Raw genomic sequence first — 21,812 nt, 5'->3', positions numbered from 1 at the left:
CAGGTAGCAGAGGCTGCAGTGAGCCGAGATCGCACCACTGCACTCCAGCCTGGGTGACAGAGCAAGACTCTGTCTCAAAAATAATAATAAAAATAAATAAATGTTTAAACATAAAGTGAACCAAGTGTGAAACTGACACCATGTAGAACCCTCATGGAAAAGCCCTGGTTTTACATCTATACTTGGGTATTAAAATAGTGGCTGCATTTTAACCCCCACTGAACTAGATGCTAGAGTGTCTGTACTTCCTTTGAAGACGTGAGGTCTGGCGGAGGGATCTGCCCCTTGCAGAAGACTCCTCACCGTGGGAAGAAACAGAGGCTATTTTCATATGGCTAATGGTGACATACTTTATTAATTTAAAAACACGCCCGTCCCCCACAGTGCATGGGGCATGTGCTCGTTTTCCTACAAAGACATAAATGGTGACGTGGAGGTACGTGGAAGTCAAGCATCTACAGGGTCATTCAAGGAGGAACAGATTCAAGCTTTCGGACGATCAGGGTTTTGTAAATAGCAGCATCTTCAGATCTAAGACAACACTGGACCTGGTGGGACCTTTTCTTTGGGTGGTATGAATGACTCCAGATTCAGACCAGGCCGTCCGCTCCGGGCCCAGGCTCTGCCTCTCCCTCTTCTGTCCCACACCTAGACATGAAAGCCATAACCCTTGGGTCCCTCAGAGGACAAAAACAAGGGGGGCGGGGGTGATGGGAGGCATTGTTGAGCAGCCCTCTCACTGCTGGGAGCCTCTGCTGTTTCCAGCTAGCCTTTCTGGAAAGCGATTCTGTTCCACGATGGAGGCAGTGGAATGAAACATCAAATTACACGGCACAAGATCCAAGCTAGTTGTTCTCATCCCCGGGGCATCAGAGTTTGAGAAGTTTAGTTTGAGGCTACTTCTTTTAAAAACAAGATGTAGGTTGTGCCATTTAAAAAAAAAAAATGATGGTTGAAAACATGAAAGCAGAAAGTTCAGACATCCTAAAACTCGAAGCCAAGACAGCGCCGGTGGAATCTTCTCCCTCGGCCGTCCGAAGCGCCTGCACCCGCTTTCACCGAATGCTTCCCACAGCAATGCTCTGCCCTGGCTGTGCCTTCTCGCCTCCTTAAAGCGGACTCTGCTTTCTACCCACACGAGGTGGGAAACACCGCCTTCCCCATTTGTTGTAAGGAATCTATGGGCATACAACAATTTCAGTATTCAGTGGAGGTTTTCCCAGGCAAATTCCACTAGCAGAGGACAAGGAAGACTGCACGTTCTCATGTGACATGGATGACATGGATGGGGCGAGGCCACCATTACCATGATGGCAGGGCTGGCACGGCTGACCTCACTGTGTGGCTGCAAAGCCCTGCAGACCTGAGCTCCATCCTGCCAAGGCCTGGAGGCTGGTGACCCTTCCAACACCCATCCCTGGGTCCCTGATGCGGGAAGGGGAAAGGCCCACCCTGGACCCAAAGCCCCAGGCCTCCATCTCAGGGTCACTTGAGTGTTTTGCAGGCTACGCGTGACGTGGCGCTTGTTCCTACCTGGTTTTCCACTAAAATTCAGCCAAGAGGTGGGCGGGGCCACAAGCAGCCTGGCCACTTTTCTAAAAAGCACAACTTTCAATTCCACCATTGAAAAGTGAGATGTGCTGGGCGTGAGCTCACTCACAGCACTTTCTATTGTTCAGAGAAGCCTGGGGCCACCCACGTGTCTGTCAGAGTCCTGAGATCACAACAAAAATCCTGCTAGGACCCGGCTCAGCTGACATGTCTGTGTTTTGCTTTTGCCTTTCAAACTGGCAATGATGGGTAGAGGTCGGTCAGAAGGCAGGTGGGGGGAGTCTGAACCGTGACTGCTTGAAAATAAGCCTCTATTGTCTGCACCAAAGCCCTAAAGCAGGTAATCAAATTCCTCTCCCCAATTCCCTGAAAACCAGTTCCCCTTTCCCTGTCCCAGTCAACCCAGTCACTCATGCACCTCCATCAGGACTGGCCGGTGAACACACCTGGGACAGCATCTGAACGCTCAGAAGGATATGGGATAAACGCAGTGGCTCTAGGGACTCACGACCAACATTTTCTAGGATTCTGCTGAGGCTGGTTTTATATGAATGGCCCGGAACCCACGTTACCCAGAACTCTGTCTCTGAGTGTCCACCCAAAGCTGTGTGTCGGACAGCGGGTGTCTGATGAGGCAGGGCCCTCAATCTTCAGTGCTTCCTTCCAGCTTCCTGATGAGCTGTTGGTAGGTATCTCTTTCCACCTGCCATGAATGATACGTTCTCACGTATTCCCTTCCGTTCACTACAATTTCCTTTTCTAACGCAGGCTCACTAAGCAGTCTCTTTGCCAGATGAACAAACTCCTGCAAAAAAAGGAAGGAGAAGTAGACATAAATCACTGACGAAGGGAGATTTTGCAAATGCACCCAAGACCCTGTGTCTGCATTAGCTGCTGGTCTTGCCGTTGTCTGCCTCCTGGACCTGGAGAGAGTGACTTTTAGGAGGGATGGGAGTTAATGCAAACATTGAGACTGAGTGGGAAATAATATATATGCAGACACACACACACACGTACACGCACATGCACACACACGTGCACACGCACACGGACACACACACACACACATGCACACACACACACACACATATGCTGGGATGAACATCATAAAAAATACTGGAGCCACCAACTCCCTTCCCTAGATCAACAAGACCACTTGTCTTCCCAAGGACTCTCAGATCCACAGTTTCTTCCCTCTCATAAGTGGAGCCTCAGATGTGAACTTAGGTCTTTCCCCAGAGTCTGAGTCCCACACAATACGACCCCCACCCCATTTCTTTTCCTTTGTGTTGTTCTGTCCTCTTCCCTGGGTGCAGAGCCAAGCCTGTCTTCACAATACAGGTGGTGTCTGGTGCAGTGGAAAGCACTAGTGCTTCAGATCCAGATCTGGGTTCAAATTCTTCTGAACGACCTAACTTTGCTGTGTGGCCTTGGGCAAGCTAGTGAGCCTCTCTGGGCCCCACATTTCCCATCTGTGGAGGAGTGATGGGTACTGAGTCGGTAAACCCAGCCCTGCCCCGAGTCCCAGGGGCTCCCCGCATGAAGCAGCGAGGGAGGGGGATGTAACAGCCCTTTGTTGTTCTGGTCCTTCTGCAGCTCAGCTTCCGGCCGCGTTTCCGCTTATGCTCCTCACTGATGAAGGCTTGCAGACCCTTGGCGCGGCAATGAGAGAGTGCTCCTGCTGACCTGCTTTTCATATCAAAGCCCTTCAGGATTTCAGGATTGGAAAAATAAATTAGAAGTATTTTGACTGTTAAAGGGTATTCAGGGAGAGGAGGGGACCAGTCATTACTCTCCATGTGTGCACATAAATCAACAGCAGAGTTCTTGATGCAGGAGGCGTGGGTTTAAAATCACACCCTACCCTTCACATGAGCGGCAGTGGGTCAGTTTCTTACCCTCCCTGTGCCTCAGCTCCTCAACTGTCAATCAGGGGTAGTCACATACCTCTTTCCTAGGGTGTTGAGAGGATAGCAAACGAGTTACTGCAAACAAAGAATTTTGAGCAAAGCCCAGCACATGCTTAGCTCTCGTTACCATGGTTATTCCCCTACAGCCCACGTAAATTCCAAGAAGGCAGCTATGTCTAAGATCAATACACAGCGCTCTTGCTGTTTAAAAGGAACATAAACATATTCTCCAAATTATTGTTAATTAAATGTTGAATGCCTTTTATAGCTGGCAATATACACAGTCATATTTATGGTACAGTAGAATTATATTTTTATAGATTATGTTTATACTTTATAGCAAATTGGTAGTCGTTTTATAATAAAAATATAATATGTTTATTCTCGTTTCAGGGCAGAACAACATTCTCATTAAAATTATTTGAGATGCTTATAGCTGGGTATATTATTTTATGATGCTGGTCATATCTTTGATTTATCTCACGTGGAGACTTTGGTGGAAACCCAATCCCCTCCTTCCTCGCTCTGCTTATTATTCTTACAGAATGTATGGCCCTTTTACCACAAAATCCTGAATTACAGAGTTTCTGGGAACAGGTTGTAATAAAACACACTCTTCTTTTCTCTCCGTATAGAAGAGTGAACAAAAAAACATATACTTAAATAAAGCAAGAGAGAGGGGGGTTATGAGTAAGCAACATCTTGGCTGCTGGCTTAATAAAACCTTGGATGACTGGCAGAAAGAAAGGAAAAGAAAACCATCAGAAAAAGCAAACATCTCTCTTGAATCATAAGTCACTCCCTGAAGCTCTGGATTCTTTTCTTCTGGACTAAAAGCTCCTATGCAGCTGCATCGGGAATCTGCTGGACACGCGCCTGTGGACATGAGAAATCCATGTGGACACAGACTCTGTCGTTTGCTTACCAGTGTAGACGGTTTGCAAAGGTGGCCACACCCTCTACCCCTGTATGCATGCCTCTTTGCAATATGACACTGCCACTCTCCCCACTGAGCGGGTGTGGTCTATTCCCCACCCCGCCCCGATGACTCTGACTTGGTCGGGTAATTTGCTTTGACTGACAGGACACATCAGAAGTGATGCGGTCTGCCTTCCATGCAAAGCTTCAAAAGCTCTTATAGCTTCCAAACATTCCCCGGCTCTGTGAGAGCCCTGGAGACCGCCAGGTAAAGCAAAGCCTGGGCTAGCCTCCTGGGGGAAGGGAGGCCATGTGAACACGGGCACTGAGCAATGACCAGCACCATGAGTGAGGCTGTCTAGGACTATCCAGCTCCAGGCCAGCTGCCGGAAGACCCTCGCTGGACCAGTGGCCCCAGGCCACTCCCCAAACCAGCAGAAGCACCACCCCGGGAACCCAGCTCCAACTGCAGACTCAGAAAACTGCAAACAAATAAAATAGTGGTAGTTGTAAGGCACTGACTTTTGGGATTCTTAGTTACACAGCTATGTATAACCGATACTCTCGCCAGGCACTCACCGCCTCCTCTTCAACAAGAGAACTGTGAATGTTTGAAGTTCTACCCCTCTGCAACACGGACTGGGCAGAAGGACCCTGTCTCCACTTCCAAAAGCTGGTCCTGATTTGTCCGAGCCAGTTGTGGTGTGGCAGACACACCCTGGGCTGACCCCAGGAACCCCGGCCCATGACGTGAGTGTGGGTGGACTTGCCTCCGACCAACAGAATATGGCAAAGATCCGGGGATGTGGCTCCCTCGACAGGGTGACGTCACACAGGACATCATCTCAGCGGAGCGGAGCAGGGGACACCCGTGTTGCCAGGCCGAGGGGCAGCAAACCACAATCAGTCCTGACTTATGATGGCTCAGCTTCAGGTTTTTCCGTTTTCCAATGGTGTGAGAGTGAGATGCTTTCGGTAGAAACCGAACTTCAGGCACCCATACAACCATTCTATTCTTACTCTCAGTACAGTAGTTGATAAATTATATGAGATATGCAAAACCGTACTCTAATACAGGCTTTGCGTTGGATGACTTTGCCCAGCTGTAGGTTAGTGTAAGGGTTCTGAGCACTGTTGAACCCTACCCCAGGTAGGCTGGGCTAAGCTGTGATACTCCGGAGGTTGCTGTATTAAGTGCATTTTCTCTTCTTCTTCTTTTTTTTTGGGGGGGGGGACAGGGTCTCGCTCTGTCACCCAAGCTGGAGTACAGTGGTGTGATCACAGCTCACTGCAGCCTCAACCTCCTGGGGTCAAGAGATCCTCCCACCTCAGCCTCCCATGTAGCTGGAAATACAGGCACATGCCCCTTATCTGGCTAATTTTTGTATTTTTTCTGAAGATGGGGTTTCACTGTGTTGCGCAGGCTGTTAAGTGCATTTTTAGCTTCCATTGGGTTTATTGAGATGTAACTCAATCACACATCCAGGGGCATCTGTCCCGTCAGCTTCTAAGAGCTGAGGTGGCCTCTGGCCAACAACCAGGGAGAGAACAATGGCCTTAGGAAACTAAACCCTGCCACCAACCATGCTCTAGATGAGAATGTGGCCCGGCCACCCAGAGTGCAGCCTGGTGGGACTTGAGGCCCTGAGCTGAGGACCCACCTGGGCTGTGCCCAGAGCCTGGACCCGCAGAAACTGCCAGATGGCAGATGGGCGTGGCTTCAAGCTTCTGAGTTTGTGTTGATTTGTTGCATGCAATAGAGAACAAACACTGTTTTCCTGTTCTCCCCTGCCAACGTTTGACCCAAGTCTGGCCACTGAGATTCTCAGAGGCGTTTGAACCAGAGGAACTCCATCTTGAATAGCAGCTGGGTAAACTGAGGCTGAGACCTGCTGGGCTGCATTCCCAGACGATGAAGGCATTCTAAGTCACAGGATGAGACAGGAGGTCGGCACAAGACAGAGGTCATAAAGACCTTGATGATAAAACAGGTTGCAGTAAAGAAGCCGGCCAAAACCCACTAAAACCAAGATGGCAGCAAGAGTGACCGTTGGTCGTCCTCACTGCCACACTCCCACCGGTGCCAGGACAGTTTACAAATGCCATGGCAATGTCAGGAAGTTGCCCTATATGGTCTAAACAGGGGAGGCGTGAGTCATCCACCCCTTGTTTGGCATATCACCAAGAAATAACCATAAAAATGGGCAACCAGCAGCCCTCGCGGTGCTCTGTCTACAGAGTAGCCGTTCTTTATTCTTTCACTTTCTTAATAAACTTGCTTTCACTTTACGGACTCGCACTGAATTCTTTCTTGCGACAGATCCAAGAACCCTCTCTTGGGGTCTGGCTTGGGACCCCTTTCACGTACCAAGATGGGAGGGAGAGGGCAGCAGTCAGTGTCTTCTGGAAAAAGTGGTTTCCTCCTTCTAAGAAGAGAACACTGGGAACCACTGCCCCCTCCAGCCTCTGAGGCCACCCAGGTCGCGTGGGGAGCCCAGATCCACTGCGGCGATTCCCACCCACCTCCGGACGACGCGGCACACAGGCAGGCAGGGCCAGACACTCACACGGAGGAGGAGAGCCGTGCCCGCCCTGACATGCCACGCCGGACATCAGCAGTGGCTCTGGAATCTGACACCGGACACCTCATCAAATGCACTGAAGAGCTACACAGCAGGACTTGCCACCCTGAGTGTCCCTGAGACGGATCCTTCCAGCCCAGGTGCTGCAGGTTTCACACAGGTTTCAGCCAGGAGCTGCGGAAAAGCCGATTGGCTGTAACCCTGGAGGAGGGGGGGCGTCCACTCAGGATCTTCCATTGGCCATGCAGTGATCTACTCTAGAAAATTATTTATGAAAATAACTCAGAGGCCGGGCGCGGGGGCTCATGCCTGTAAACCCAGCACTGCAGGAGGCGGAGGTGGGCAGATTACCTGAGGTCAGGAGTTCCCGACCAACCTGGCCAACATGGTTAAACCCTGTCTCTACTAAAACTACAAAAAAATTAGCTTGTCATGGTGGTGGGCACCTGTAATCCCAGCTACTCAAGAGGGTGAGGTAGGAGGATCGCTTGAACCTGGGAGGCAGAAGTTGCAGTGAGCTGAGAGCACCATTCATTGCACTCCAGCCTGGGCGAGAAGAGCAAAACTCTGTTTAAAAAAAAAAAAAAAAAGAAAAAAGAAAAGAAAAGAATTCACTGGGCATTATAGAGGGCAGACGCTAAAAACTCAAAGCAAAGCCAAGTACGGAAATTCCATCTCTCAGGAGAGTTAAAAAACACAAGCCTCACCTCTGTTCCCGATCAGCGGTGGAAGACGCAAACGCCTTCCGGGGCCCAGCAGGTGGAGTGGGAGGTGAACACAGCCACCGTGGTCAATACAGGCCTGTGCTGGTTGCCGCATTTCTTTCTTTTCTTTTTTTTTTTTTTTTTTTCCCAAGAGAGGTCTAAATTCTGGATATTTATGTAAAAGTGTTCCATGTTAAATATCAACAAGTAATTCAATATTGTAAGAATACAGCAAACTAAACAAAACACATGTGCAGACCAGACCTAGGTCCAGGGCCACAGGTGTGCCAACCCTAGCTCAGGTAATGCACTTGTGATGTTAAAATAAATAATAATAATAATGCAAAAGAGCATAGTTTTGTCTTTAGAGGGTAATTACTCAGTAGATGACCGTCCTCAGAGCTTCTTCCTTTCTGAGGAGTCTGGGGCTGCTGGTGGAGCATTTCTCATTGAATCCTTTTGACCTGCTCCATCTCCCTGAGGTTTCACCAAGATCCAGAGGACAAGAAGTCGTGCCCTTTTGTTTTGTTTGTTTGTTTTTGCTTTTTTGAGATGGAGTCTCTCTCTGTCGCCCAGGCTGGAGTGCAGTGGCGCAATCTCGGCTCACTGCAACCTCTGCCTCCGGGGGTCAAGCGATTCACCTGCCTCAGCCTCCCAAGTAGCTGAGATTACAGGCTTGTGCCACCACGCCTGACTAATTTTTGTATTTTTAGTAGAGACAGGGTTTTGCCATGTTGGCCAGGCTGGTCTTGAACTCTTGGCCTCAAGTGATCCACCTGCATTGACCTCCCAAAGTGCTGGGATTACAGGCATGAGCCACTGCGCCCAGCCAGTACCCGTTTTATAAAATGAATATTAGAACCCCATTACAATCCTTCTCATGATGATGTCACCTCAAAGCCACAGAACAAAAGGGGAAAAAACTCCACGAGAAGCGAAAGCCTTGAGCAGGACGCATGCTGGGGCTGGCAGATTTAAAATGTTATGGTTTTAAAGAGCATTACATTCTGACAACCTTCAGCAAGTGATACATACTTATTTTTCCAAGATGAGCTACAGTCAATCACAGGAAAACTCTGAATTTCAGGCTTGGTGTGTTAAATTAAACAGCCCCGAAGCTCCTCTCCCGCTGCTTCAAATACGACAGCTTATTGATGGGAGACATTGACAGGGAAGTTTCTCAAGACTGGCACAGGCTGCCGTCGTTAAAGATCTCGGGTGTTCCTCAGGCTTTTCTAGTTGCAGCCTTTGAGTTAATTAAGGCTTCGACGGTGGCTTTGCTTCTCAAACCTTGCTGTAAGACTCCCTAACGGAGCTTGTAAAACACACACGCCCTCAGCCCCCAAGATACTGATGGGGTGGGTGGACGGTGGGGTGCAGGAAAGTGCATTTGCTAACAGTGCCCAACGGCGCCCCCAGGGGGTTGTGGGAAGCCTGACAGGTCTAAGGCAGCCTGCCGTGCCTGCCTCGTTTTCCACAAATTTGGTCGTAGGACAGATTTCCTGTGTTCGAAACTGCAAGTTGTGAGGCTCCTCCTTCAAGACCTCAATGCCTAGAAGAGGAACAGGCACCTGACTGTGGTACTTTTCTCGTACACGACACCATCCCTGTGGTCACATTTTATGGCACTATCCAAACTGTCACCGCTGACAACCCTGTCTCAAAAGAAAAAAAACAAAAACAAAACAAAACAAAAAACAGCTATGGGAATCTTCTGCATATGGAGACTGAGCAAGGCAACAGGGTAGGGTCGGAAATAACCTCTCAGTCAATGAGCCCTGTGCATAGCAACTGCTCGAGACAGAGCCAGAGGACAAGGTGGTAGGGTGGGGACTCTGACCCCTACTCACGATGCTTGACCCCTCTGCCCCCAGTCACGATGCTTGAGTCTGATGTCCATTCCAAGACTGACCCCCGTGAATCTGCCAGTGGGCCCTGTGCATGCACACTGAGCCAGGGAGGCTCCGTGCTCAGGCCCTTTGCTGGGACAATGCCTGAGCGTGTATCTAACAGGTCACCCACAGACATGGTGGGTGCTCAGAAGTGACGGTGCGTGGGAGTCTGTAGCATGCGGAAGGAGGTTTGCAGGTGCAGGTGCAGGTGCAGGTGCAGGTGCAGGTGCAGGTGCAGGTGCAGGTGCAGGTGCAGGTGGGGACACTAAACAAAGGAGAGCCAGCAGGTGAGAACGCTAATTCCTTTCCGGTTCATTTCGCTGCTAGTGGAGGGGAGGACAGCCTCAATGAGGGGCAAATGCTTCTTTCTTCAACACTTCTTTAGCACAGAGAGAGCCAGCCTCTGGCCAAGAACCTCCAGTGGAGGTCGGGATCCACCCAGAAATTAACAACAGCAGCCAACCACATACACGGAATGAGGCTTCAGAATTCAGGACCTGGGGGATTTTAGTAATTCGGCTACTATAGCCTTCTATTACGTATCATCTCCAGTGAGGTCTAAGGCCATGCCCGTCAACAACAGATCCATGTTTCTTAACCAAAATGTATGATAGTCCCATGACGCAGGACAAACAAAGCCCTAGGTAACTTCACATCAGTTCAGAAAGGAGTTATGGCACCAAACTCACTAAAAAGAGTGGTCTTATGGGTGGTGAGACAGTAAAACTCTTCTTTCCCTTCTGGTATTTGCACACCAGAGGTCGATTGTGCTGGTCAAAGGACAGCTGTTATTTGAGAAGGGAAAACAGTGCATAGACCTGGGTAACTAACAGCAGGTTCATTGACCATGGGAGAACTTGTATTTTATTCCTGCCATTCCCAGGGCTCTGTGGCTCATGAAATACATGGTGCAGGGTTAGTGTGGCTCAAAGGCATTGCTGTGGCTGAGGTAGGAGGGAGCAAGAGCCCTCGTCCTCTGTAAGCCGGGTAGGTCCGTAGACGTCTGTGTGAACAAGGACTCCGGCCATCAGTCAGGTACCTGCTAGTAAAAATGTACAGAGCTGGCGGGTGGGCCCCAATCGCAGTTTTTTCAAGCACATGTTTTCGAAGCGCTTTTTGAATTCTGAAATTGCAGAAAAGGAACTAGGAATTTGGACTATTCCTATGTGCCCTCTCCCCCTCCACACACACAGATCAAGAGATGGGAGCCCAGGTCACCCAGGAATCTGCCTGAGGTTAACATCACTGAGTGGCCACATCACTGAGTGGCAGAAAAAGCATCTAGACCCAGACCGTCCCCCTCCAAGCACCACCCTCCGCACCCCTCCTCCCCACACACACACACAGACAGGGGAAACCTGGGAGCCACCGATGAAGCTAAGAAAACTACCTCAGGAATATTTTCTGTGCTTCTCATTCGCTCACTTTCCAGATGATGGGCCGAGCAGAACACTAGCCATTTCAACATACAACTGGCTGGCTGAAAGGTGCTTCTGCTGCTCTGGTGTGCTTTAGGGGTTGGTGGGGAGAAGATGGGCATCTTGAAGGAAAGAAGAAGGTGAGAGGCAGGGAAGGGAGGGAAGAGGGGGCCCAGGAGACTTTCTCCTGGGCTCGTGTGATGGCTTAGTGGGTTACAGCAGGAGGAAGCTGGAGGGAAAGATCAGCCCATTAAAGTGTGGCAGTAAATCTGCCATTCATTCTGGTTATGCCTGGGGGAGAGGAAAGAAACACAAGCAGGCTGGGGTGGTGGCTCACGCTTGTCATCCCAACAGGGTGGGAGGCCGAGGTGGGCAGGTCACTTGAGGTCAGGAGTTTGAGACCAGCCTGGCCAACACGGTGAAACCCCATCTCTATCAAAAATACAAAAAAAAAAAAAAAAAAAAAAAAAAGTTAGCCAGGTGTGGTGGCACATGCCTGTAATCCCAGCTACTGGGGAGGCTGAGGCAGGAGAACTGCTTGAACCCAGGAGGCAGAGGTTACAATGAACCAAGATCGTGCCACTGGACTCCAGCCTGGGTGACACAGTGAGACTCTGGGAAGGAAGGAAGGAAGGAAGGAAGGAAGGAAGGAAGGAAGGAAGGAAGGAAGGAAGGAAGGAGGAAGGAGGGAGGGAGGGAGGGGAGGGAGGGAAAGAAGGAAGGAAGGAAGGAAGGAGGGAAGGAAGGAGGGAGGGAAGGAAGGAGGGAGGGAGGGAGGGAGGGAAGGAAGGAAGGAAGGAAGGAAGGAAGGAAGGAAGGAAGGAAGGAAAGCAATGGCAGAGTTGGGCGAGGGGTGGGGGTTTTGGGGGATGCTCAGGCCACATTGAATTCTTGCCAGGGCTCCTGAGCAGCACACCTGGGTGATACTGCCATGGCTCACAAACCTGCAATCGGGGCCCACCCGCCAGCTCTGTCCATTTATACTAGCAGGTACCTGCTGATGGCCGGAGTCCTTGATGACACGGACATCCATAGACCCACTCAGTTTACAGAGGGCAAGCACTCTTGCTCCCTCCTACCTCGGCCAGAGCAATGCCCTCAGGCCACACTAACCCTGCATCATGCATTTCAGGAGCCGTGGAGCCCCGGGAATGGCAGGAATAAAACATGGGTTCTCTGGTGGTCAGTCACCCTGCTGTTATTTATCTAGGACTTGCACTGTTTTCCCTTCTCAAATAACAGCTCACCTTTGACCAGCACAGTCAGCCTCTGGTGTGCAAATGCCAGAAGGGAAAGGAGAATTTTACTGTCTCACCACCCTTAAGAAACCAAGAACCAGGATGGACTCGCCATGCATTTCTCTGCCCGACAGTGGCGACAGCTGAGCCCGCATAGCTTCTGGCACATGCCAGGCAACCGAGAGGCTGCAGAACTCCCTGGGCAGAGAGGCCTTTCGCAGAAAGGATACATCACGCCTGCATAAGTCCTGACAAGAACATTCTGGGAAAATAGGAGGCTGTCTCCAAATTGTAAGTTATGGGTATTTTTAATTTGTATGTTTTCAATTTTTCTATAAAGTGTTCATATAACATAAAACTTACTTTTAATTAAAAAGATCAGATTCCACTTATCCTAATATAGACAGTAGTATAATGGTTAAGAACACAGAAAGACATACCCTGATGCCATTATTATGCACTGCATGTCTGTCAAAATATGAACCTCCAAAATACATATACCTACTATGGACCCACAAAAATTAAAACCTACATTTAAAAAACACACAAAGATGGGCCAGGCACAGTGGCTCACGCCTGTAATCCTGGTACTTTGGGAGGCTGAGGCGGGTGGATTGCGACGTCAGGAGTTCAAGACCAGCCAGCCTGGCCAACACAGTGAAACCCCATCTCTACTAAAAATACAAAAATTATCCAGGTGTGGTGGCGCGAGCCTGTAATCCTAGCTACTGGAGGGGCGGAGGCAGGAGAATCGCTTGAACCCAGGAGGCAGAGGTTGCAGTGAGCCGAGATTGTACAACTGCACTCCAGCCAATTTTGAGACTCCGTCTCAAAAAAAAACCAAAAACCAGAAAAGACAAATACTTCATAATTTGACCTATAGGCAGATTCTTAGAAAATCAACCTCATAGAAACAGAGTGGGAGGGTGGTTACCAGGGGCTGGGGGGCCGCAGGAGAGGAAATGAGGAGATATTGGTCAATGGTTCCAAAGTTTCAGTTAGAGGGTCACATTCTGAAAACCTATGGGGCAGCCTGGTGACTCTAGTGTACTTGAAAGTTGCTAAGTGAGTGGATCTTAAATATTCTCATTACAACAAAAAAGTATGTGTGGGGATGGAAATGTTTATTAGCTCGATTTAATCATTGCACAATTGATGCACCTAGCAAAACACTAAGTGGTATACCATACATGTCGACAATCTTTAAATTTGTCAATCAACCTTAACAAAGCTGAAAAGCACAGTATGAACCTCAGCGGCACCTTTTACCAGCTTCTGGGCCTTGAGGAAGTTAACTCCTCTGTGCCTGGTTTGCTCGTCTAGGAAATGGGGCTGGTAAGAGCTCATTCGTCATTGTGCAGGTTAAACAAGATAATCCACGCATAACATTTGTATCTGTAGAGCAAGCACTCAACAGATGCTAGCCATCTTCCTTATGACGGGTCTTGTTTTCTGTCTTTTTTTTCTCCCAGAACACGTTAGCCTCAGTCTTTGGGGATGAAAGGAGGAGCACCCAGTCATACGGTTGCTCCCCCGTTCTTCCCAGGCCACAATTCCCAGCCTCCCTCACAGCGGGCGTGATGTGACCAGGTTGCAGCCAAGGGAGCATGAGCGGAGAGGGGCATGTGCTCCCTCCAGCCCAGGTCACACATACCTCCCATGGTGGACCCTGTCTTCTCTCTCCCCAGCAGCTACATACACATGGAGCTGCAGCCAGGTCACGGAAGGAGCCAGGGCTCTGAGTGACCACACGGGCAGTGGTCACAGACCAAACAACCAGCTCTGGCCTCCAGGAGAGCAAGAAATAAGGTCTCCCAATGCTGCCCTCCTGAGGTGATGGGGTCCATTAGAGCAGCTGCCACTTCCTGTTGGCATGCTGGTCATCTCATGGCTTTGCTCCGAATGCAGCCCAGTTCCACTGCAGTCCAAGGTCCCCAAGGTACAGCTTGCTCATTCAGACACGTGGTAGCGACACTCTACAGAGATTCAGGGAACACCAGAGACCATGCTCCTGTATAAAGTGCAAACAACGGATTCTCCTGGCAAAACTCAAAGGAAAGTTGAGCTCACTAATGAGGAATGATGAGGGCAGTGGCGCACAGGAAGGGAGAGAGGAGGGGAGGGAGGGAGAGAAGAAGGGAGGGAGAAAGGAAGGGAGGAAGAGAGAGAGGGAGAAAGGGAGAGAGGAAGGGACAGAGGGCGGGATGGAGGGAGAAAGGGAGTAAAGAAGGGAGGAAGGGAGGGAATTAGGGAGGGAGGGAGAGAGGAAAGGAGGGAAGAAGGGAGGGAGAAATGGAGGGAGGAGGCAAGGGAGGAAGGGAGGGAGGTAGATAGGGAGGGAGGGAGAAAGAGGAAGGGAGAGAAGGAGAGAGGGAAGGAGAGAGTTAGGGAGGGAGGGAAGTTGAGAGGGAGGGAGGGAGGAGGAGGGGAAGAAGGAAGTCAGGAGGGAGGAAGGGAGAAAGGAAGGAAGGAGGGAGAGAAATCAAAGAAAATGGGAGCAAAGAACAGATGAAGAAAAGGAGGGAAGAAGAAAGGAGGGAGATGAAGGAAGGAAAAAGGGAGGGAGAGAGGAAGGGAGGGCAAAAGAAAGACAATTTCTGAGCCAAAGGGATTTACATGGGATCTAAGCACCCAGGCAGGAGAAGGCAATCCTGTCGTTTTGCCGCGTGGCACTCAGCACCAGTACCAGTGATTGGCATGAAACTGTCAGAGACTACTTGCTAGGCATGGGGATAAAATCTGACAGGTGCCAATGATTGGGCGGGATGACTGCTGTCATCTGCGACTTTGAAAAGAAAAAGTAAAGAGAGCAGTTAAGTACAACTGTGTGGCGTGCTGCATCGCTCACTATCAGATGAAAATAGCGAAATATGCCCTCTGGAAGGGTTGCCCCTTGTACGCTGGGGGCATAATCATCCCTTCCAGTACTCACTGAGCATCTAGTCCACACCAGGGTCCCTGCGAGGGAGAGCTGATGAGTAAACATGCCTGATTGCTGTCCTCGGGAAGCTTCCAGGCTGGGGACTGGGGTTTATAGATGGCGAAGAGTGCAGTGTATTCAGACACACGTGCAGGGACAGAGAAAACCCAAGTGGGAACCCCAGTAACACTGGGTGGCCAAGAAAAGTCCTTTCAGGGTGATTTCAACCAAGAAACAATTGAGGAGGCACCCGCCGCGGGCGCAGCTCGGTTAGAGACCGAGGGTGAGCAGAACTCAGGTAGTGGACAGAGAAGCCTGGAACGAGGAGGGGGCAGCGCGGGCCGTGCAAGGCCTCAGAAGCCGGGGAAGAAGTGGCATTTTCTTCTAGGTCCAATGGGGAAGTCACCAGAGGGCCCTCAGCTGCGGGATAGAAGCGGACTTTCACTTGGTGCCTGTGGCTGCGGGGAGGGAGTGGGCGGGCTGGAAGGAGGAGGCTGCTGGAACAGCCCGGGCAGGAGCCCACAGCGCCTCGGTCGGGAGTGCAGTGGAGATGGGGTCCAGCTGCGTTTGGAGACAGAGCTCAGGAGAAGTGGGACAGATGGGAAGCAGGGCTCAGGGAAGAGAGCGCGGCGGGCTTGGGAGCCCCGGACCCAGGACGGTGTGCCCGGCCGCTTGTGCACGCACCTGCAACAAGCAGGGGCTGAGGCTCCAGGCAGGCGTCCCCCTGCGGCGTTATCCCTAAGGCTGCAGCCCACGGGGGTCCTCCACAGGACCCTGGCCCGGCTTCTACCAGTGCCAACAAGTCACCATCCTCCTCCTTCTGAATTCCAGGATACCCCAGAAACGGCCTTCGGAGTTGATTCCTACAGCAGTGTTGTTTTGATGCGAGGCAAGCACACCGCCTACCAGGGACTGCATTTGTCAGTGCTGACACAGATCACCAGGAGGCCTCCAGGAAGCGCACACAGGCAGAGGCAGAGGCAGGGGGAGGGGGAGGGGAGGGTCTCTCCATGCCTGGCCCCTCAACTATTCACAGTTCCCAGCTGGAGCCTGCGGGCTCACACTCCTGGCAGGTGCCCAGCAGGCTTTGCACAGCAACAGGTGCACCCACGCGAAGGCCCAGGAGATGGCGGAAAGCAAGTGTCAGGATGACGCAGAGATGCCTCCTCCTGTTCTCAGAAGTGGGGACTGAGCTCACAGAGGGAAGGAAGCTCTTCTCTCTCTCTGTATTTTCAGAGAATTCCAGACGCGATGCAAGCAGGATGCTCCCTGCTTGGTCAGGAGTGAGGCGGCCAGGAGGAGCCCCGAGGGCCTCCGCACCTTGGTGACAGCCCAGCATCCGTGTCTGAGCAGTGAGCCCCACCTCGTGGCTCACCCGCGTCCTGGTCCTGCTCGCTGCGCCGCAGCTCTGTGCACACTCAGCTTGGTGCCCACCCAGCTCGGTGCATACCTGCCGCAGGGGCTGCGCAGTCAGCCGGGGGCTTTCCTTCCCACCTCATGCTGCATCCAGGGGCGTCTACACCCAGGGTGGGGCTCAGAAATGGTCCCTTCTGCCACGAACACAGACAGAATCAGGGTGAGAACAACTTTAGAAAACAGGTGGAAAACAGGAGAGAAGGGGAGGGAGGGAGACAGGAAGAGAGACAGAGAGACAGAGAGAGAGCAAGAGAGAGAGCTAGAGACTGAGATAGAGGTAGAAACAGAGACAGAGGAACAGACAACGAGACAGAAACAGAGACTGAAGGGGAGGAAGGCTACAGAAACAGAGACAGAGACAGACAAGGAGATGATGAGACAGGGGGAGAGGGAGAGAAAAACGGAGGCACAGCAGGGAAGGGGAGGCACAGTGAGGAGGAGGTGCCGGGGCAGCAGCAGGGAAGGGAGAGAGCAGGGCCATTTGTGCTCCCGGCCTGAGCTCAGGCTCTGCAGTCAGACCCAGTTCTCACCCAGCTCCTCAACCCTCCCAACTGGCCCGAGGCAAGGGACCCACCGTCTCTAGCTCACTGGAGAATCTGTGTCCCTAACAATACACCAGGCTGGGCACCCAATCACAGCCCCCACACAGGCTGTCCCTACGCTGCTCCAGTGAGGTTTACATCTGTTGTCCTAGTATTACTATTATTATTATTATTATTATTATTTGAGACGATGTCTCGAACTGTCACCCAGGCGGGAGTGCAGTGGCATGATCTTGGCTCACTGCAACCTCCACCCTCTGGGTTCAAGTGATTCTCATGCCTCAGCCTCCTGAGTAGCTAGGATTACAGGCACCTGCCACCCTGCTCAGCTAATTTGTTGTATTTTTAGTAGAGACAGGGTTTTGCCATGTTGGCCTCGAACTCCTGACCTCAAGTGATCCACCTGCCTTGGCCTCCCAAAGTGCTGGGATGACAGTCGTGAGCCACTGTGCCCAGCCTGGTGTGCTTGTATTATTATTATTCCACTCTCAGATGCTTCCCAATATCGCACAATAAGCAATCAGGTCACACTACTTCCAAATCCACGTAAGTTTTGCATTAACCTCCAATTTAGTTCACACACGCTTTGCCCCACGTTTCCTCTAGGCTTAACTGGAAATCCAGTCAACGCAGCAGGGTCTCCATCTCGGATTTCATGCTGAGTACCTACTGTGTGCTGTCACTGGCTGGTGCTTACACATCCTGGATGCGTTTAATTTCCAAGAATTATAGACGTTACGTTAAAACATTTTTTAAAAATAAGAGAGAACTGATATTTTACGTAATGTTGGCCAGTCGCTTCCCCAAATCCATAAGTAGAACGTGACTGTAAGTGAGCATGAGACAGGAATTACTCCCTGGGTTCGCAGTACCCTGCACTGGGCGGAATCCTGCTGTGGGCTGGTCTCCGCAATTAAATATTAGTGCTTTCCATACTCCACGGCTTCCCCTAGTGCGCAGCACCGCAAGCCGTGAATGCGGTGGACTATTCTCCGTTTTTGTCCCAGGGGAAGAAAGAGGCAATGGTGCATGTGCCCTCCCTCAGCTATTCCCCAAAAAGAGGTCATTATCTCCACTCTCCCGAAGAAGCACCGAGCAGAGGACAGGAGAAGCGTCCAGGATCACTCAGCTCCCAAGTGCAAAACTTGAGATCTCAGCCCAGCCCTGCCTGAATGAAAGTTTGGAGGCTGATGTTTTCCCTAGGGCCTCACATTTCCCAAACGTTAAACTGTTGACTGACTATTAAAGCCATTAGTGTTTGAAGAAAAATAAGCTATCTTTAGTGGAAATGCCAGTCACACAGAACACTACAGCCAGAGCCCGACCCAGAATACCCACTGGACAAATGCTAGCTCTGGTCATCGTCATTATTCCAGAACTTACGTTTTTCTGTGCACCATTCAAACAGAACCTCCCAGCAAAATCGGTTTGAGCTACACTTTAAAAGTCTGACCCTGGGAGAGTGTATAGATTCACAGTTTCTATTAAATGTCAAATGGATTTTAATTTCGAAGCTATAAAACAGAGCAATAAAATATCTAGGAAAATAGCTCAATACTTTTCTACTTCTTAAAAGGAGAAATAACAGGATTGTGGTGGTAATGAAAAATCAATCTTTAGTAGGTCTGGAAAGCTTTGCTTAAATTGAAGTTTTCCAGGGGTGAGGTATATAAAAATAGAGATTATTCTGTTCCTACCAGGGTTGAATATGCTTAATCATCATTTTTTTAAATGGTTTTTTATTCAGTTTGGTAGGCTGTCCTCATAAGCTCCCTAAGGCAAACTTCCCTCCAGATTCCCATCATCTTTGCGCCAACAGCTGCTACCCCCACCCCAGGACCCTGCGCTTAGCACTCACCTGTCAACACACATTCAGTGCCAGGCGCTGCCCGGGTGTTGGGGCTGCGTGCGGAAGAGCACAAAACCCCCAGGTGAGGCCTCGCTTTCCCATTTTACAGTTGGGGAAATTGCTCTCCTGGATCTAACAGTCTGAGGGGTTTGGGGAGGAGGGTGTGGGGAGCAAGCCAGGACGGAAACAAGAAAATAAGATGGGGAAGGGTGGTGAAAAGAGGCTGCGGACTCAAGTTACCCGTGAGGGAGGAGCAGAGATGCCCACGTGGCCACAGAGCAGCAAAGGCAGAGTGGTAGGCAGCGGTTAGCTCAGGGACAGCTTGGTGGCCATCAGAAAAAGTCTGGCCTTTCTTCCAAGTGCAGCCGGCCACCCCTGGGGCATTTCAGGCAGGGGTGCTGGCTGGTCTGCACGCCCTCTCAGCTCAGCCCTGGCTCCCAGGAGCACTCTGCTGTCTCCTCCTCTCCAGGTGCACCAGGGACTCCTACTCCCAGCCCCTCATTGGATAGAGAAAGACGCAGTGGTTGCAGGGGAAACAAACAAGGTTTTCTCCAACAAGACCCTATGAATCCCCTTGAATGATCTTCCATCATCTCAAATGTGATGCATTAATTACCTGAAACAGTCCTCTTTCTGGAGGTCCCATCTCCGCCACTGTGAACACATTCTTTCCTCCTCCGCAGCCAGCTGCATTGGCACCACTGAAAACTCTTCCCCTGCCTTCTTCCTAGAGCTAGTTCTCTTTCTCTTTATTTCTGAGACAGGGTTTTGCTCTGTTACCCAGGCTGGAGTGCAGTGGCAAGATCTAGGCTCACAGCAACTTCCATCACCCAGGTTAAAGCGATCCTCCCACCTCAGCCTCCCCAGTAGCTGGGACTACAGGCATGAGCCACCACATCTGGCCAATTTATTTCTCTCTCTCCCTCTCTCTTTCTCTCTCTCTTTCTCTCTCTCTTTCTCTCTCTCTTTCTCTTCTCTCTCTTTCTTTCTCTCTTTCTTTCTCTCTCTCTTTCTCTCTCTCTTTCTCTCTCTTTCTTTCTTTCTTTCTTTCTTTCTTTCTTTCTTTCTTTCTTTCTTTCTTTCTTTCTTTCTTTCTTTCTTTTCTTTTCTTTTCTTTTCTTTTCTTTTCTTTCTTTCTAGCAGAGACAGAACTTTCCCATGTTGCCCAGGCTGTTCTTGAACTCCTGAGCTCAAGCAGTGTGCTTGCCTGAGCCTCCCAAAATGCTGGGATTACAGGCGTGAGCCACTGCGCCCGCCTCTGGGACTAGTCTTCTATTGCTGCATAACAAATAGCCACAAACTTGGGACTTAAAATGACACCCATGTATTGTCTCATGGTTTCTGCAGGTCAAAATTCAGGCACAGACATGGCAGAGCTGACTTTTCAGCTCAGTGTCCCATGAGCCTGAGATCAAGGTGTGGGCTGGGCTGGGCTCCTGTCTGGAGCTTAGAGTCTTCCTTGAAGCTCACAAAGTTGTCGGCAGAATTCAGTTTCTGTGGTTGTAGGACCCAGGCCATCTTTCTCCCACTGGCTGTCAATCAGGGGTCGCCCCCAGCTCCTAGAGGCTGCCCAAAGTTCCTTGCCATGTGGCTCCCTCCACAGGTCCCAGTCTCTCTGAATTCTTCTGTCCTTGGCCTCTAGATCTAAATTCAAAAGGCTCTGATGACGAGATCAGGCCCACACAGTTCATATCTTTGATTGATTCAAAGTCAACTGATTAGTTACCTTAATCACATCTGCAAAATCCCTCTTGCCACATAACCTACCACAACAGCCGAACACCAGGAGGCAGAGGCCACAGGGCATCTCAGAACTCTGCTCACCACACTCCCCTGTGCCCCATGCTCCTTACATCTGAGTTCCCTTTCACCTAGGCCATTCCTTCCCTAACACCTCCCACACTGCACTACGCCTAACTCTTCCAATGCATTGCACTCTCACACCCCTAAACTTTTGTCCAGGTGGCACCCGCTACTGTGAATGCCTTTCCCTGCCTAGGGAATCTCGTTCTTTGAGGCCCAGCTCAACATCCCTAGCAATCTCTTCACACTAATAACACAACATGCCAGGGTGACGAGGCTCCACATCTGGCTCTGACACTTACTAGTTAATTGGGCTTCTCTATGCCTCAGTTCCCCCACCGGTCCAACGGTGATTATGAAGGTGTTGGCATCATAGCATCACTGTGACAGCTCATGGAGTCCATCCATGTAAAGCAGCGGGAACCATGTCCATCACGGGGTGAACATTTGACAAGGGGTCATATTGTGGGGTGAATGTTTGTGTCTCTGCAAATGCATACGCTGAACGGCTCACCCCCAAGGGGACGGCAGGAGGTGAGGTCTTTGGGAGGTGACTGGGTCATGAGGATGGAAAGACTGGTGTCTAACGTACTGTTTTGAGACAGGGTCTCACTCTGTCACCCAGGCTAGAGGACAGCCATGCCATTATGGCTCCCCTGTAGCCTCCACCTCTCAGGCTCAAGTGATCCTCCCATCCCAGCCTCTCGAGTAGCTGGGATTACAGGCATCTGCCACCACCCCCAGATAATATTTTACTTTTTTTGTAGAGACAGGGTTTCTCCATGGTGGCCAGGCTGGCCCCAAACTCCTGGGCTCAAGCAATCTGGCCTCCCAAAGTGCTGGGATTACAGGCATGAGCCAGCACAACTGGCCGAGATTAGTGTCCTTATAAAAGGGACCCCAGAGAACTGTCTCGGCCCTTCCACCATGTGAGGACACAGGGAGAAGACAGCTGTCTATCAGGTGCCCATCTTGGATTGCAGCCTCCAGGACTGTGAGAGATAAATGTTTGTTGCCTAAGTCCCCAGTCTATGGTGTTCTGTTACCACAGCCGGAACAGACGAAGACA

The 21,812-nt window shown here is 50.6% G+C and overlaps 1 protein-coding gene across 2 annotated transcripts in view; it reads right to left on the bottom strand.

Annotated features, from left to right (window-relative positions):
- Nucleotides 1–330: 330 nt before the first annotated feature.
- GLT1D1 (glycosyltransferase 1 domain containing 1) overlaps nucleotides 331–21,812 on the bottom strand; it is a 582,479-nt gene continuing 560,997 nt past the window's right edge. For both annotated transcript variants that reach the window (XM_050748582.1, XM_050748583.1), the window contains one exon: nucleotides 331–2,356. In XM_050748582.1, the coding sequence (XP_050604539.1) occupies nucleotides 2,195–2,356 (162 nt within the window). In that variant the 3' untranslated portion in view covers nucleotides 331–2,194. The remainder of the gene's footprint in view (nucleotides 2,357–21,812) is intronic.

The sequence above is a fragment of the Macaca thibetana genome, chromosome 11 (assembly GCF_024542745.1).
Source record: "Macaca thibetana thibetana isolate TM-01 chromosome 11, ASM2454274v1, whole genome shotgun sequence".
Classification (NCBI taxonomy): domain Eukaryota; kingdom Metazoa; phylum Chordata; class Mammalia; order Primates; family Cercopithecidae; genus Macaca; species Macaca thibetana.
This window is presented reverse-complemented; position numbering and strand designations above follow the sequence as displayed.